Source organism: Oncorhynchus keta, chromosome 14 (assembly GCF_023373465.1).
Source record: "Oncorhynchus keta strain PuntledgeMale-10-30-2019 chromosome 14, Oket_V2, whole genome shotgun sequence".
NCBI classification, from domain to species: domain Eukaryota; kingdom Metazoa; phylum Chordata; class Actinopteri; order Salmoniformes; family Salmonidae; genus Oncorhynchus; species Oncorhynchus keta.
This window is the reverse complement of record NC_068434.1, coordinates 35603602-35620234: the sequence shown is the minus strand read 5'-3', so window position 1 is coordinate 35620234 and position 16633 is coordinate 35603602. Positions and strand designations below refer to the sequence as shown.

The following is a 16633-nucleotide window of genomic DNA, read 5'->3' as shown; positions in this document are numbered from 1 at the left end:
CTAAATCAGGTTCTTCAAACTAATGTGATGCTGACTCTATAGGAGCAAAATAATTGATTAAGGAATATGTTTCAGTGGGAAGATGAGATGAGTAAGTGAGATGCTAATGTGTGTGTTGCAGGAGTCTATCCGGTGGCTGGAGGATGAGAAGGTTCTGCTGGAGATGACTGAGGAAGTGGACTATGATGTGGACTCTTACGCCACTCAGCTGGAGCAGATCCTGGATCAGAAGATTGACATCCTCACGGAGCTCAGAGGTAGGCATGGACATAAATGTTATTAGTGATATGGTACCGTTTGTCTGATGGAAGAAAATCTCTTAGGGATGAGCGAGAATTTGAACTCCTGGCCTATGCAAGACAGCATTTGTATTATTTACCTCCTGAGGTTCTTTTTCAATCTTTTGTTGGTTTGTCTCTATGCAGATCACTGTTGACATTTATTCGTAGGTTCACTTTTATTAATGTGAATCATGGTATTTTTTGATAAACAATAATATCTAATCCACTGTCTGTGCTCCTCTTTCCTCAGATAAAGTCAAGTCGTTCCGCTCGTCACTCCAGGAAGAAGAACAAGCCAGTAAGCAGATCAATCCTAAGAGGCCGCGTGCCCTGCTGTAGACCAGGCCAGGGAGGGGTGTGTGGAGGGGCAGTAGCACATACAGGAACATATACACTAGATGCACTATATATACAAAAGTAATGACACCCCTTCAAATTAGTGGATTTGTGGACTTACTGAAGAGCTCAATGACTTTCAATGTGGCATCGTCATAGGATGCCACCTTTTCCAACAAGTCAGTTTGTTAAATTTCTACCCTGCTAGAGCTGCCCCGGTCAACTGTAAGTGCTGTTCTTGTGAAGCATTTAAAAGCAACAACGGCTCAGCCGCCAAGTGGTAGGCCACAAGCTCACAGAACAGACCCGCTGAGTGCTGAAGCGTGTAAAAAATCATCTGTCCTCTGTTGCAACACTCGCTACCGAGTTCCAAACGACCTCTGGAAGCAACGTCAGTAATAGAACTGTTCGTCGGGAGCTTCATGAAATGGGTTTCCATGGCCGAGCAGCCGCACGCACACAAGCCTAAGATCATACTCTGGAGTATTGGAAACGTGTTCTCTGGAGTGATGAATCACTCTTCACCATCTGGCAGTCTGACGAACGTAAATGGTTTGCCGGATGCCAGGTGAACGTTACCTGCCCCAATGCATAGTGCCAACAGTAAAGTTTGGAGGTGGAATAATGGTTTGGGGCTGTTTTTAGTGGTTCCGGCGAGGCCCCTTAGTTCCAGTGAATTTTAACGCTACAGCAAACAATGATATTTTATACGATTCTGTGCTTCCAACTTTGTGGCAACAGTTTGGGGAAGGCCCTTTCCTGTTTCAGCATGACAAAGGGGGACCAACTCCATGTTAATGCCCATGATTTTAGAATGAGATGTTTGACGATCAGGTGTCCACATACTTTTTGCATTGTAGTGTACTTAACACAGCTGTCTCACCCTGTCACAACCGCCTGTGAAAAGACAAAGGAAAGGACTCATTTGTTTTCCAAATCAGGGTCACGGATGCCACCAGAAACAACTGGAGGGGAATGCAACCTGGGATCCCTTTTTTTTCCTGATTTAAAATGTTCTGTTTTTTTCCTGTTCTATTTTATTTATTTACTTATCTTTTTTCCCGTATTTCTTTCAATTGAACGGCCGTTGACTTTGCTTCATCATAGACCTCTCCATGTTGGTTGTGCTTTAGGGTTCTACGATACCAGTGTTTTGGATTCTGGTGTGTGCCACTCTGTTTGTTGGCCTCCATCATGCATGTGGCTGGGTCACTCCTCAGTTAACACTCTACAGCATATAGATGTTACTCTGTAGGACCAGTCTTTCTCTTGCTCCTCTGAAATTGAGAGGTGTCAAATCAAGCTGTGCTTCTCATGTTGTCTTTCCTCCCTCTTGTATCCATGTTTTTTCCTCAAAGAACAGTCTAGTTTGATTCAGTTGTGTTCATGTTTTGTGGCGACCCCAGTTAATTTGTTACCCCTTTTACTTTTATACTGTGAAGTCATTTTTCACTCACTTTGTAAAAAAATAAAAATAAAACCACTAACAAATGTATAGTAAAAACCACTGACCTACTGCTGCATATGTTACTCAGTGTTTGCACCAGATGTAACATTGGCTCAATAAAGAACCACCTGTTTTGATTTGAACTTTGACCTGCACCAATGAATTGACGTGTGGTGACGTTGAATTCTTTATATGGCATTAGAACCTCTAGTCTTCCCTTGAGCTCTGAAAGAAATGCATGTGGTCAAAATACGACAAAGGATGTAGGTCTGGTATGACAGGGCTGACTAGCCCTGTGTGTATGATGAAAATGTTTGTTTTTCAGTCTTCATACATAGGTAGTAAAGGCTCTGACAGTGGTTGATAATGATAGGCTTTACATTTGTCTGCTTAGTAAGCAGTGTGATGTTCTGTGTTTGTAGGGCCCAGAGAGACAGCAAAAGTTGCCAGGAAGGGAGACTGTGGTGACTCTGGCCCTGTCACTCAGCAGTAGTGTAGTCAGTGACACCAGCAGCGCCATCTAGAGGCAGACTTCAGCTTCATCGTGAGGACAGTCCGCACAGGGAGACACCAGGGGGGATCCTACAGCGTAGCAATGGCCCAGTTTGAATATTGTCGTAGTTGTAGCTACATCTTTAAGATAGAGATATACAGTAAGTCAGTATGTATTGTTTTGTGGTGGTAAAGAAGTCATAAATTGCTGATCTTCTTGAAATACACCAACACTGTTTCAAAAACTCTTATCTCAAGGCTCTTCAACAACCCTGAAAGTCAGACAGCTGACAAAATATTTTTTTCAACCTGTCCATTACAACCAAGCACGTGTCAGGTTCAACTGATACTTAGGGATGACCAACTACATTGTAGTGCATCTATTTTATGTATGAGTGTTAGCTGTACACTTGCCTGATGACTCTTAACAGAATTATTACGCTGCTCTGTTCACTACATACTTCAGTCAGACTGCCATCATTGAAGTCAAAATGAGTGGTGTTATTCAAAAAGTAATCAGCGATTGCGTCATCTCTAACCAATCAGAGTATCAAAGCCAATGACTCATTTTCTAAACGCTGCTTTACCCATGTGTTCTGGCCCAACCCACCACTTTCTGGATCCAATCAGAACGGTTAGAATGTGTTTGCGAAATTTGCGAGGTACTCAGACCCAGACTCGTTACGGAGAAGAAGGTTAACGACCACGGGTGTGGCGTAGCGTTTGGCCGGACCAAGGAGTTTGGGTAGCTATACACGTAACCACTTAATAAATATGTACATTTCACTGAAAAGGCATAACGAAGGTAGTCCAGAGGGGTAAGCCAGTATGGTGTTTTGCTGCATTGATCTCGCCAATGAGTGTTGTCATCATCCAACAGTCCATAACAGCTTCCAGTTGCCATTCCTTAAAGAGCACTGGAGGTTTAAAAATTAGATAGGTTTCCACAATATTACTTTCCTGCACCAAGTCCTCAGCAGTAACGTCTGCTTAGGATAAGTGGATCCCAGCAGAGTTGAATACGTGAAGTCTGGACAGAAGACATTATGAAGGTTATGACATGAAGAATCACTAGTTAACGTAACATTAAAACAAAATATAACGCCCTCATAAGTAGAATAGTCCAGCTCCACTTACACCATGAAGTCGTCTGTCTATGCTCCTGGCTCACTTCTCACTGAACAATATCTTCTGCAGAACACTCTGGCTTTGGCCAGATCTGGTTTTGACATCCATTGAGAATGACTAATTCCTCAGTGTATTTGAAAAATCTTTACAGCACTCTCCTTTTCGATAACTCAACAGGAAAGGGAAAAATGTCATGCTCTGATCCAGTTGAAACATCTTAAAATAGGCCTACCTGATTACTTCTTATTCCTTGCGCAAATAGCTTACAGCTGTGTCTGTCCCGAGCTCACTGGTGCAGGAAACTGAGGGCCCAGAATTATTTTATAGAATGTTGTAAGTTAATAGTTGATACAATGTGATTTATAGGATATTTATTTTTATCAGGATATTTTCTATGTGCAGGCTGCAATGTTTTTGCATAAAGCAAGCTCAGTGCATATATAGTTGATTTGAATTAAACACACTGTCTATACAGTGCCTTCGGAAAGTAGTCAGACCCCTTGACCTTTTCCACTTTATTACGTTAATCTTATTCTAAAATGGAGTACATAAAAAAATATCCTCAGCAATCTACACACAATACACCATAATGACAAAGCAAAAACAGGTTGACATTATTGTTGATTTATTAAAAATAAAAAAACACCTTAATTACATATCTATCCAGACCCTTTGGTCTGAGACTCGAAATTGAGCTCAGGTGCATCCTGTTTCCGTTAATCAATGTGATTTGGAGTCCACCTGTGGTCAATTAAATTGATTGGACATGATTTGGAAAGCCACACACAAGTCTTTATAAGGTCCCACAGTTGTCAGATCAAAAACCAAGCCATGAGGTGGAAGGAATTGTCCGTAGCGCTCCAAGACAGGATTGTGTCGAGGCACAGATCTGGTGAAGGGTACCAAAACATATATGCAGCATTGAAGGTCCCCAAGAACACAATGGCCTCCATCATTCTTAAATGGAAGAAGTTTGGAAGCACCCAGACTCTTCCTAGAGCTGGCCGTCTGAGCAAACTGAGCAATCGGGGGAGAAGGGCCTTGGTCAGGGAGGTGACCAAGAACCCGATGGTCACTCTGACAGAGCTCTAGAGTTCATCTGTGGAGATGGGATAACCTTCCAGAAGGACACCCATCTCTGCAGCACTCCACCAATCAGGCCTTTATGGTAGAGAGGCCAGACGGAAGCCACTCCTCAGTAAAAGACACATGACAGCCTGCTTGGAGTTTGCCAAAGGGCACTTAAAGACTCTCAGACCATGAGACACAAGATTCTCTGGTCTAATGAAACCAAGATTGAACGCTTTGGCCTGAATGCCAAGTGTCACGTCTGGAGGAAACCTGGCACCATCCCTATGGTGAAGCATGGTGGTGGCAGCATCATGCTGTGGGGATGTTTTTCAGGGACTGGGAGACCAGGCAGAATCGAGGCAAAGATGAATGCAGTAAAGTACAGAGAGATCCTTGATGAAAACCTGCTCCATAGCTCTCAGGGCCTCAGACTAGGGCGAAGGTTCACCTGCCAACAGGACAAGGACACTAAGCACACAGCCATTACCACGCATGAGTGGCTTCGGGGCAAATCTCTGAATGTTGTTGAGGGGCTCAGCCAGAGCCCGGTCTTGAACCCGATCAAACATCTCTAGAGAGACCTGAAAATAGCTGTGCAGCAAAAATCCCCATCCAACCTGACAGAGCTTGAGAGGATCTGCAGAGAAGAATGGGAGAAAATCCCCAAATACAGGTGTGCCAAGCTTGTAGCGTCATACCCAAGAAGACTTGAGGTTGTAATCACTGCCAAAGGTGCTTCAACAAAGTACAGAGTAAATGGTCTGAATACTTATTTAAATGATATTTTATTTGTATAAATTAGCATAAGTCTAAAACCTGACTTTGCTTTGTCACGATGGGGTAAGGTGTGTAGATTGACTAGGGAAAAAATATTTAATATTTTGTCGAAAAATGAAAGGGTCTGAATATTTTCCGAAGGCACTGTATACCATTTCCACACACACGAAGACAGATCCAACTCAGAGGCCCAACTCGTAAGCTCCAATAGCAGCAGATTTGAATTTAGAATGGAAAATGAATGTGTTTCAGTAAAAACATGCTAGTGCGTCGAACCGAAACGCAGATGATTTCCTCTAAAAGAGACTGCATGGTCAATCGGCATCTGATTTGGAGCGATTTGCTGATGTCGCCGTTGTGAAAAGAGTGCCCCATGGTGGCGGTGGAGTTATAGTACGGACAGGCATAAACTATGGACAACCATCACAATTGCATTTTATCAATGGCAATTTGAATGCACAGAAATGCCGTGACGAGATCCCGAGTCCCATTGTGCGGCCCATTTTTTAAAAAAGGTATCTGTATTCCCAGTCATGTGAAATCCATAGATTAGGGCATAAGGAATTTATTTCAATTGACTGATTTCATTATATGAACTGTAACTTGAGTGTCAAGTCTACAGGAAATCGTTTTACTTCTGCAGTAATTAGAATGGTAGAGACGGTGGCCGATTTAGTTTGTACTGCACCTACTGGCAGAGCCATACTCCTGTGGTTTCATCATGCATAATTTATTTTCCATAATTTCAATAGAATAACTATTATATTTCAAACAGGTGATTAGTAGATTTATTCATAAAAACTCAAGTTAAGGTCAATACAAAATGCAGTGCAACTGCAGTACAAATGTCCATCTCTGATGTAGTGTATTATGTATGTATTTTACTAAGTGCTCTTAAGATCAGATTTTTAAGATTTTACATTACTGTGATATCAACACTTTGTTCCTTCTCTCTCACTACAGCTTCTGATAACTGTACACATTATGCTTAAACAATGTTACAATTTATTTTCCTTCCATGCTGACTGCTCATTCCTCAAAGATGGGAATGTCCTCCAACGTCATGGCGATGGCTCTCAGTTTGGGGTCATCTCGCCAGTTCACTTTGCTGGCAATGATTATCCCCTGGAGAAAACATCGCAACATGATTTTGACATAACAAAAACAGGTGCTGTCATATGCTGTCATTCTCTTTGCACTAAGACTGTGTCCCAATGATATCCTCTTCCTCCCGAAGTGTGCAGTAGTTCACTTCCCTTTACTGGTTCGAAAGGAAACGACTGGCATAAGAAATATGGTGGAAATTCCCACTAGCCCATGACTCCACCAATCCAATGCTTTTAGACTTGTGAGAAGAAGTGAATGAGTGCACACTTCAGAAAAAAAGAGATTGGGACACATCTTAAGAATAAAAATACATGTATTCTTAAAGATAGAAAAATGCCCATTTACCCGCAGGACATTCTGTGTGATGGTGGCCATCTTCTGGTATTTCTGCAGGATGTTTCTGTACTTCGCCTCAGGGCGGCTCCCTCTTCAACTCATCCATCTTCTCATGCGTGAGACGCTTTGGATCTGCAGAGGAGAAAAATAAAATGCAAACTATTTAAATATGTGTGAAGGAGTTTCATTTTTTTATTAAGTTCTCTGCTCCACCTGAACTACAGGGCAAAGTATGAAAACATGAACTAAAAGGTGATTGAATATCTTCAATAACATTTTGTGAATTCCTGCATATCCTCCATGGTAAAGCATCCATAGTGTGGATGATGAAATACCTAGCCTCTGCTTTTTGTAGGTCTGTGATTTGGTCCTGAAGCTCATGATTCCTGTTGACAAAGCAAACAAGAGGTCAGAAATAACATTCCATAAATCCACAACAGTTGGTAACACAATACAGCAGCAGAACCAAGCCAATGACCATCATTTTTATGATGAAAGCAATAAACATTCTGTTCTAATTTATGTTGTTAGTTACGGTCACACAGATTGGTGAAAACATCCATTGTCAAACAATATTGATAACAGATGCACCCACCTGCTGAAGTGTCTTCATCTTTGAACAAAGGTCTAGGCTACGATTGGTCAGTTCCCTCATTGCTCTGGGAAACAAAATACAGTCCCCACTCTATACATCAAGTTGTGCTTAAAACATGCATTTACATGTTTTTTTTTCCATTGGCAGGTGCAGTGTAATTACAACATCAGTGGGTAACCAACTGATACCCATTTCTGGTTTGTGTGACTGACATTTTTGACAAACAATGCAAACGCATTGAAATCTATCCCAAAGTAGATCAATGGGTAGTGCTAATAATATTTGTTTTTCTCCTCAAAGCCAGTTTAGGAGGAGCTGTTTGATAAAACAGTGGCTGTGTCAAATGGCACCCTATTCCCTATATAGTCCATGTTAGGCTGTATGATAGGCTCTTGGTGCGACCTTTGAATGTACCGCTCGGAAGTTACCACTAATCACGTGACCAGATAATTATTCAGCAACCCCCCCGCCCCCTTCAGCAATCTCTAGGCTGACTGAACGATAGATATGAAGGTTATATGCCTTTGCTAGCTGCGTTTGTCATTTGGTTCACCATTGTCTATAGTGCTTATTTTAACATGTAAAACGAGGTTCATTTTCAATGGGCACTGAATAGCTCAAATTGGTTGATGGAATTTGTCTGCTACCAGCATTTTATCCGATTAAGAACGGTTTTCTTGTGCTATTCTTAGAAATCAACTCGGTGGAAACAAACGTCATGGTTTGACAGTAATGGCCTGGGAAACTGACCTGAACGTTTATTTTGTTTTCGAATAATATAACCTACTTTCAGCTGACAGCATCAAGCCAAAGGTAAGACATTGTATGTTACAGACAATTAACTCAACTTTTTAAGACATTAGATCTGATCTGGCCGGGTTTGAAATTCGTATACATGTCTAAGATATGTTTTATTGTGTATTTTACTCTGAATGGGATGGTGTTATCCTCCGATGCCCCGTTACATTTTTGATAGCTCACATTAGCATCCATGCAGTAGAATGTCTCCTATCACATACCGTTGTTCTAAACCTATGGTTTATATACTGCGGACATAGTCGTTTTCCATTTTCACATGACAACTCCCTCTTCTGGTACTTTTAGGAACTGAGGATTGTTTTCACCCGGAAGAAGACCCGCGAGGACATGGGTGGCAAAGTCAGTAGCACAATGGCTGCAGTTGGACGGGTGGTACAGGTACGCTTGTCAAACTTGGATATTTATCGCTCTGCAACAACACTTGTAACTCAAGTGAGTACTTTTAAAAGTTCAATAGTCAATGCAAGTTGCGATTTCCGAGTTCAGAAGTCAACGACATTTGTTTTCGCTTTGTTCTTGCTGTGCATCCCCAAACTAACGAGCTAGCTACCCATGCTAATGCCCTTGTTGGTCTGCATGCAATTCAAAAGCTTGAGCACGTAGCTAGCTACTAACTATCATGTACATGTTCGTAACTGTCTACTCACTCAGTTCAAACGAACTAATGCCATGTTAACTGCCATAGTCATACACGGTTAGTCGTTGAACTAAGGCTAGAAATAGCACGTTCGCTGATCAGTAGTTCTCACTGTCAGTGTCTACTCTAGCTACCCAACTTATCTGGCAGTTTATTCAAGGCAATGATAAACATTTTGTTCGCCTACTGCTATATGGTAGCAATATAGAATTGTCTGGCTGCAAAAGAGAAGTCTTGAAGTGATTGAGTAACTTGTCTGTTTTCTTTCGACTACCTTTCAGGCTGTGAAACCTCATGCTCCGCTAATGAAGTTTCCCAGCAGAGAGGGGGTCCCCAGGCTGAGTGGTGAGTAAGAACTTGCCAGTGTGATGTTGCATTACCTATTGTTATTTTTTTCGTCCATGGGTAGTGCTAACCCTATTGAAGAGGACATTCCACCCGTTGTCTGTTAAGGGACAACTCTACTGTATGCAATTGTGCGTTGTTAGTCAAAATGTAGCCTGTTGGTTGAATATTGTTTTGGTTGTATTAACTTGAACTCGATAGACGGTAGAAACTGCGTAAAACAATGTACAATTGTAATTATTTCTCTGTAGCTCTCTGTCTTAAAAAACGTTTTCCTCTATCGGTTTGACATTTTGTTGTTGAAAAACCTGGGTATTGTTTTCAGGCACTTTTCAAATCAAAGATGGAAACACTGACTTGTTTTCCCTTTTTTGTCAACCCCAGTATTTTAGTAAGGGGTTGTTTTAGTCCTTTCCAATTTCATTATAAAATAGTGATATGAGTAATGAATAAAATGACATAACACAAAGGATGTCCAGTGTTTCACCTCTATGCATTTAGCAGCGGTGCACTGGATGGGAACTTTCAGTGTATACTTAAATGACTAGAACCAGAAAGTATTCAGAAAGGATAATGGAGTAATATTTTTTAAATAAGAATCCCTGAGAACGAACGATCACCCAAATAAAAATGAGACCGTTGAGAAGAATCTGAAATTCCAAATATAGTATGGCATGGGGCCCCCATTGATTTTGAGTCACAGATAGAATAAGCCATGGCAAAATGTGTGTAATTGCAGGAAATTTGATTTGAAACTGCTATTTTTATTTCAGGCCCATGACAAATGTGTAGAATTGCAGGAAATTGGCTTTAAAACAAGAATTGTCTCTGTGACAAAGAGGGTGGCCTTAAACTGTCCCCCCCCCCCCCACACACACACACACTTAATTTGCCACTGCTGGAAATAGTTGTAGGATAAACACTGGATGTCTAAAACAATAACATCACTGATTTAAAGCTACCTATTCGGCTAATGTTTTAAAACAACCTTTTCCTCTGTTTCAGTCCAAGAGACTCTTAAAACATTAGCAGTCGGCTCTCCTAGTTCACCTCCAGTTGTAGCACCGCCGCTGTTATCGAGACCCCCCAGACCTGTCACTTTACTCTCTGGAACCCCAGACAGTGTGGCCACAGTGAAGGAACTTCCCCAGAGATACCGCAGGAGGGCATTGGAAACAGATGAGATGGACTATATTCAGGTGAGTGCCTAGCTGGGGCACTGAAGAAGTGCTGTAATTCTTGTATTTTTTTATTTTAAAAAGTGTTCATACAAATACTGAAAGGGGTGATATTTTTGTGACGTGCAGTTACACTCATGGGTTGGGCCTGTACATTAATTAGATCTCTGCTTTTGGTTTACCCCATAGTTTTAGAGAAGGCATTCTGAGTACTCAAAGTGCATTAACTGTTGTTACCCGAGTCTTGCAATACAGGGAAGATCTCACTAACCACCAACTCTTTTGTTTTATCTTTTCCAGCGTGGTGGACCAGAGTGATGTTAAGTCCTTACCTGTGGAAATCAGTTTGTGTTTTTGCCTAATTTTGTTCCCCAACAAGAGAGGACCTGCTGCCACACCTCATCAGACACAGAATAATACTATAATAACTGAAACTGTACAAATAAAGTATATTTTTAAAGATGTGATTGTGTAGATATTTATTTCAATGGACATTTTTAATTTGTATGTCTTTGAAGAAAAGCAATTACAGTAAATCTCAATTATATCACAATTTATTTGTTCAGCACCCACCTCATTCATTGCCCATTATTTCACACCTTCACTTAATTAAATCCTTTAAGGTTGATGTGAATGTTGGCATGATCCACTGTACATTAGTTTGTAATTGACCAGTAAGTTTTCCCATCTCTACACTATTGTTGTCCATATTCAAAGCTGCTTTCTTAGTTGCACATTTTGCTCTGCATTTTTATGATACCACATCCAAACAAGGACCAGACTGAATTTCACCCCTAGAATGTAGAAAATCAAGGGCTCTTTTCTTTCCTTGCCCCTTCAGTCAGGGTTGGCATTATGGACGGGCCATTAGGGGCCTGGCCCTCCCTACCGTACATGCTTGCCCGTCCAAAATAATGATAATTTATTTGACCGTAAGACTCATCAATGTCAGATGAAACATCTGTGTGAGTGAAGTGGTGCCTCTCAATATGTGTCTTGACAAAAAGATTATGGCATGTCATACTATACAGCTTCAGATACATGTACTACATATAGTGAGACAGAGGGGTGCCGTTTCGCTCGCTAGTTTCAGCAGGGGTGGTGAAGTGAAAGGACTTGCGCGCCAACCAACTTTGGGACAAAGATTAACATTGTTAGGATGGAGACATGAGCATCTGGTCATTATATACAGATCTCTGGTTTCAGCTACTTGCGAATTGGAAAGGAAAGTTGGCAGGGGCACAGTGCACTGTTCGGATGCTGGCTTCCTCTAGAGTAAATGGATGTTTTGCCAAAATTATGTAATTCTAAATAAAAACATTCAAAATACTTCACCAGGGAGCATGACTTAGCCACAGAGGATCATTAGCTTCTTATAAAAAATGCCTATTTGAGAAGCCTCCAATTTGGGCAGCGTGAGCGGCAATAGAACTAGCTGACTTGCAGCTGTCAGTGAAAAGTGTCAATATGTGTCAAGATAATGTTGTTATTTTGATAAATTTCCCATTACATTGTTTATTTTCTTTCCAAAACACTGCAGTCTGATCAGCTTTCTCATCTCTCAGAACAAATTTCTTGACCCACACCAGTCAGGCTTCAAGACGGGTCACTCAACCAAGACTGCTCTTCTCTGTGTCTCGGAGGCTTTCTGCACTGCCAAAGCTGACTCTCTTCTCTGTTCTCTTCCTCCAAGATCCATCTGCTGCCGTTGACACCGTGAACCACCAGATACTCCTCTCCACCCTCTCAGGGCTGGGTGTCTAAGGCTATGCACACTTGGATTGCATCCTACCTGGCAAGCCGCTCCTACCAGTTGACGTGTAGAGGATCTGTCTGCACCACGTACTCTCACTACTGGTTCCCCTAGTGCTCGGTTCTAGGCCCTCTATTCTCTCTATACACAAGTCACTTGGCTTATCTCTATACACAAGTCACTCCTATCATTGTTATACGGATGACACTGAACTACTTTTCTCCTTCCCCCTTCTGACACCCAGGTGGCGAAACGCATCTCTGCGTGTCTAGCAGATATGTCAGCTTGGATGTCGGCCCACCACCTCAAGCTCGACCTCGACAAGATGGAGCTGCTCTTCCTCCCAGGGAAGGCCTGCACGCTCAAAGACCTCCATCACAGTTGACAACTCTACAGTGTCGCCCTCCCAGAGTGCAAAGAACCTTGACGTGACCCTGGACAACACCCTGTTGTTTTCTGGAAATATCAAAGCAGTGACTCGCTCCTGCAGGTTCATGCTCTACAACATCCGTAGAGTACGACCTTTCCCCTCACACAGGAAGTGGCGCAGGGTCTAATCCAGGTACTTGTCCTCTCCCGTCTGGACTACTGCAACTCGCTGTTGGCTGGTCTCCCCACTTGTGCTATCAAACCCCTGCAACTTATCCAGAACGCTGCAACCCGCCTGGTTTTCAACCTTCCCAAGTTCTCTCATGTCACCCCTCTCCTCCGCACACTCCACTGGCTTCCAGTTGAAGCTCGCATCCACTACAAGACCATGGTGCTTACCTACGGAACAGCAGGAGGAACTGCCCCTCCCTACCTTCAGGCTATGCTCAAACCCTACACCCTGACCCGAGCACTCCGTTCTGCCACCTCAAGTCTCTCGGCCCTTCCACCCCAACGGAAGGGCAGCTCCGACTCAGCCCAGTCCAAGCTTTTATCTGTCCAATGGTGGAACCAGCTTCCCCCTGAAGCTAGTACAGCAGAGTGCCTGCCCATCTTCCCACCTAGCTCTGACAGCTACATTGAGGAAAAATGTACTTTCTATGCCTGTGATATGTGATTGTCCCACCTAGTTATCTTAAGATGAATCCACTAACTCCAAGTCGCTCTGGATAAGAGCATCTGCTAAATGACTCAAAAGGCCTAGTAAATGTAAACGTTGTTTGCAGAGTTCACAACCTACTACACTTGTAAGAAACAACTTTTGGTTTATTTCATAACCATCATTTACGAGTTTTGTAATTTGTTTCATTGTCTTTTGTTTGGAATGCTCCATGTGAGCAATGTGCTTGTGTCTGGGTTCTTTGTCCTGATAAAGTTAGCCTGCTGCACACAAATGTAGGAAAGTGCCCATTTGGAGATTCTGATTGATTTAACTCGCCACGTCCACCACTAATAAGCTGAGCTTCTCAGTGATTTTTTTCTTCACCCCACACAGTAAGTCAACGAAGTCTGTTTATCATGATCTGATGATTCCATGTATCCAGTGGAAATGTCATTAAAAAACTGCCGTCTGTCCCGAGCTCACTGGCACAGGAAATTGAGGGCCCGGAATAGGCTAGTTGATACTTCACCAGCTCAAGTCAAGACAGATAGAAAGGGAGGCAGACAGGTGAAGTAGAGAGATTGTGATTGAAAGAACATACATTTTTATTAGTTGGCTTTAGGCCAATGTATTTTACTTAGTTGATGATGGAAGTTAAAGGCTCTTGCATTAGTTGAATTTAAACCATTTTTTATGTAACGGTTTTGACTTGGTTGTTTTTTGATCGGGGTGCCAGGTAGGTTGTACCTACCAGAGAAAATATTGATTCTCCTTTTTGTTTGTCTGGGAATGAGTCCGTCCAGCCTGTCAAGTCTGTACCAATTCAAAGGAATCCTGTAAAAACAGTGGTGGAGAAAGTACCCAATGTTCATACTTACATAAATGTACCTTAATAGAACATGACTCAAGTAAAAGTAGACCCCCAGTAAGATACTACTTGAGTTAAAGTCTAAAAGTACTTGGTTTAAAATATACTTAAATATCAAAAGTAAATGTAACTGCTAAAAAAATATACTTAAGTAAAAATCATTTAAAATGTCTTATTAAGCAAACCAAATCTGTCTGTCCGTCCGTCCGTCCGTCCGTCCGTCTGTCTTGTCTGTCTGTAAAAAATTAAAAAGTAAACACCCAGAGAGCCTCTGTATTGAAATAGGCTACTCTTGCTCCCCTAGTTAGTTACTTAATATCTTCACAGAAAATTCTGAGTGTTTACATTTCGCTCCTCTTTTAGCCAACATTTAATCAATGCAGGCGAACCAAGCTATTCATACTAAATCAGTTGTCCCTGCCTGGTGCCAGGCCCAACAGATGCAGCTTCAGGCTCAGCAGCCCTATCGCCCCATACCCCTGAACCAGCCCTGTCTCCCCATCCCCCTGAACCAGCCCTGTCTCCCCATCCCCATACCCCTGAACCAGCCCTGTCTCCCCATCCCCATACCCCTGAACCAGCTCTGTCTCCCCATCCCCCTGAACCAGCCCAACTCCCAACCGAAGAAGGAGGTGAGCAGCATTGTGTTGAGTGACATGTCAATTGGCATAATTGCAGGTACTGCAATACATTGAGGATGGGAATCTCACAGGAAAAATCTCACTTGACACAGATGCAGCCAATATCAGAGCCGTAAAGGAAGAGATGCAGTCTCTTAGAGATGGATGGGGGTCTCTCCTGTCTGAGGCAACACTGATTGCTACGCAAATGAATGTTGCACCTCAATTTAGGAACACAGCCACCAGAGGAAAAGGAAGAGATTCCATGATGACACCTCTGAAGAGGCGACAGCTCAGGGCAGTGCAGCAATGGTGTTTCCGAACACAGTGTTTTTTACTGCTATGGACAACATCATAAGTGACTTGGACACTAGGTTCCACACCACTGCAAACATTGTAGAATCCTTTTCTGCTGTTCTGAAAGTTGGGCAGATTCGTGAGGATAAAGTCCCTTCTGTGTGCCAACCACTGATCATGTATTTCAGAGGTCTCACACCTGAGTTTCAAAATGAAGTAAGACACCTGAACACTGTATATGCTGCCACTTTCCCCTCTTGGTCTCCTGAACGCAATTTGTATGATGCAGCTGCAAAGCATTGTTGGAGAAGTGTGCATTGCTTTACGTATATTTTGCACACTGCCTGTGACTGTTGCTGGTGGTGAGAGAGCTTTCAGTAAGCTACAACTGATTTTTTACAAACTATTTGAGGTCCACTATGGACAGGCTTTGCAGTCTTGCTATGCTGTCCATTGAAAGTCAGTTAGCTAGAAAGCTGGACTTCAAAGACTTGATCAGTGACTTTGCTAGCAAGAAGGCTCAACGCTGGACTCTTGGTGAGTAAGGCTGAGCAAGGGCCAGTGACAACTGTTATTAAATGGCATCGCTTTGGATATTGAATCACAACACGCATGATGCCCACAGGCTGAGAACAAGACAGAACAGACGGAGAACAAGATATATCTCAAAGTAATGGCTGGATTGCCATAACATTTGTTGTGCACAATCAAGACCCCAAGTGGAAGAACCCTATTGATTTGGTGACAACTTGACCTTTCCCCTAGCGCCACCATCAGACCGTTCCATTTCCATTTTGTTTTCCATTTCCACTTTCCCAGCTGCTTATTTTCTAATTGGTACTTAGTTCAAAAATCTGCTGTTGATTTTAGCACATTTGCCTGGTTGTTCTTTAAACGTGCTTTCCTCACCATCTTAAATAAGCATGCCCCTTTCAAAAAATGTAGAACTAAGAACAGATATAGCCCTTGGTTCACTACAGAATTGACTGCCCTTGACCAGCACAAAAACACCCTGTGGTGTACTGCACTAGCTTCGAATAGTCCCCGCAATATGCAACTTTTCTGGGAAGTCAGGAACCAATACACAGTCAGTTAGGAAAGCAAAGGCTAATTCCAAAAAGTTTTGGGACACTAAAATCCATGGAGAATAAGAGTACCACCTCCCAGCTGCCCACTGCACTGAGACTAAGAAACACTGTCACCAATGATAAATCCACGATAACCGAGAATTTCGATAAGCATTTCTCTACGACTGGCCATGCTTTCCACCTGGCTACCCCAACCCCGGCCAACAGCTTTGCACCCCCCGCAGCAACCTTTCTAAAGTCTTCAAAAGCCAAGTGAACAAACAGATCACCAACCATGGTTTCCGAGCTGGTCACAGGTGCACCTCAGCCACGCTCAAGGTCCTAAACGATATCATAATCGCCATCGATAAAAGACAGTACTGTGCAGTCATCTTCATCGACCTGGCCAAGGCTTCCGACTCAGTCAATCACCATATTCTTATCAGCAG

General features: G+C 42.5%; 2 protein-coding genes and 1 long non-coding RNA gene across 7 annotated transcripts in view; 2 read left to right on the top strand and 1 right to left on the bottom strand.

Moving 5' to 3' along the window:
* The window catches only part of LOC118393315 (kinesin-like protein KIF2A), a 36137-nt gene extending 33930 nt beyond the window's left edge, over positions 1-2207 (top strand). For all 4 annotated transcript variants that reach the window (XM_052461618.1, XM_035785883.2, XM_035785885.2 and 1 more), the window contains 2 exons: positions 122-257; positions 532-2207. In XM_052461618.1, the coding sequence (XP_052317578.1) occupies positions 122-257; positions 532-620 (225 nt within the window). In that variant the 3' untranslated portion in view covers positions 621-2207. The remainder of the gene's footprint in view (positions 1-121; positions 258-531) is intronic.
* A 4125-nt stretch (positions 2208-6332) lies between these two features.
* LOC118394238 (uncharacterized) lies at positions 6333-7972 on the bottom strand. Its single transcript, XR_004827696.2, has 4 exons — positions 7571-7972; positions 7311-7361; positions 6985-7107; positions 6333-6657 (listed from the first exon to the last, which is right to left on the bottom strand). It is a non-coding gene; the product is annotated as an uncharacterized LOC118394238 (long non-coding RNA).
* Positions 7973-8054: 82 nt separating this feature from the next.
* On the top strand, positions 8055-11013 carry LOC118393314 (alpha-ketoglutarate dehydrogenase component 4-like). Of its 2 annotated transcripts, none has more exons than XM_035785881.2 (5): positions 8055-8383; positions 8675-8767; positions 9308-9371; positions 10377-10570; positions 10850-11013. In XM_035785881.2, exons 2-5 carry the CDS (start codon positions 8717-8719, stop codon positions 10865-10867), a joined length of 327 nt encoding a protein of 108 aa, XP_035641774.1. In that variant the 5' UTR covers positions 8055-8383; positions 8675-8716; the 3' UTR covers positions 10868-11013. The 2 variants fall into 2 exon arrangements, with proteins under 2 accessions (XP_035641774.1, XP_035641773.1); XM_035785880.2 differs by having other exon boundaries at positions 8078-8383; positions 8675-8821.
* The last annotated feature ends 5620 nt before the right edge of the window (positions 11014-16633 follow it).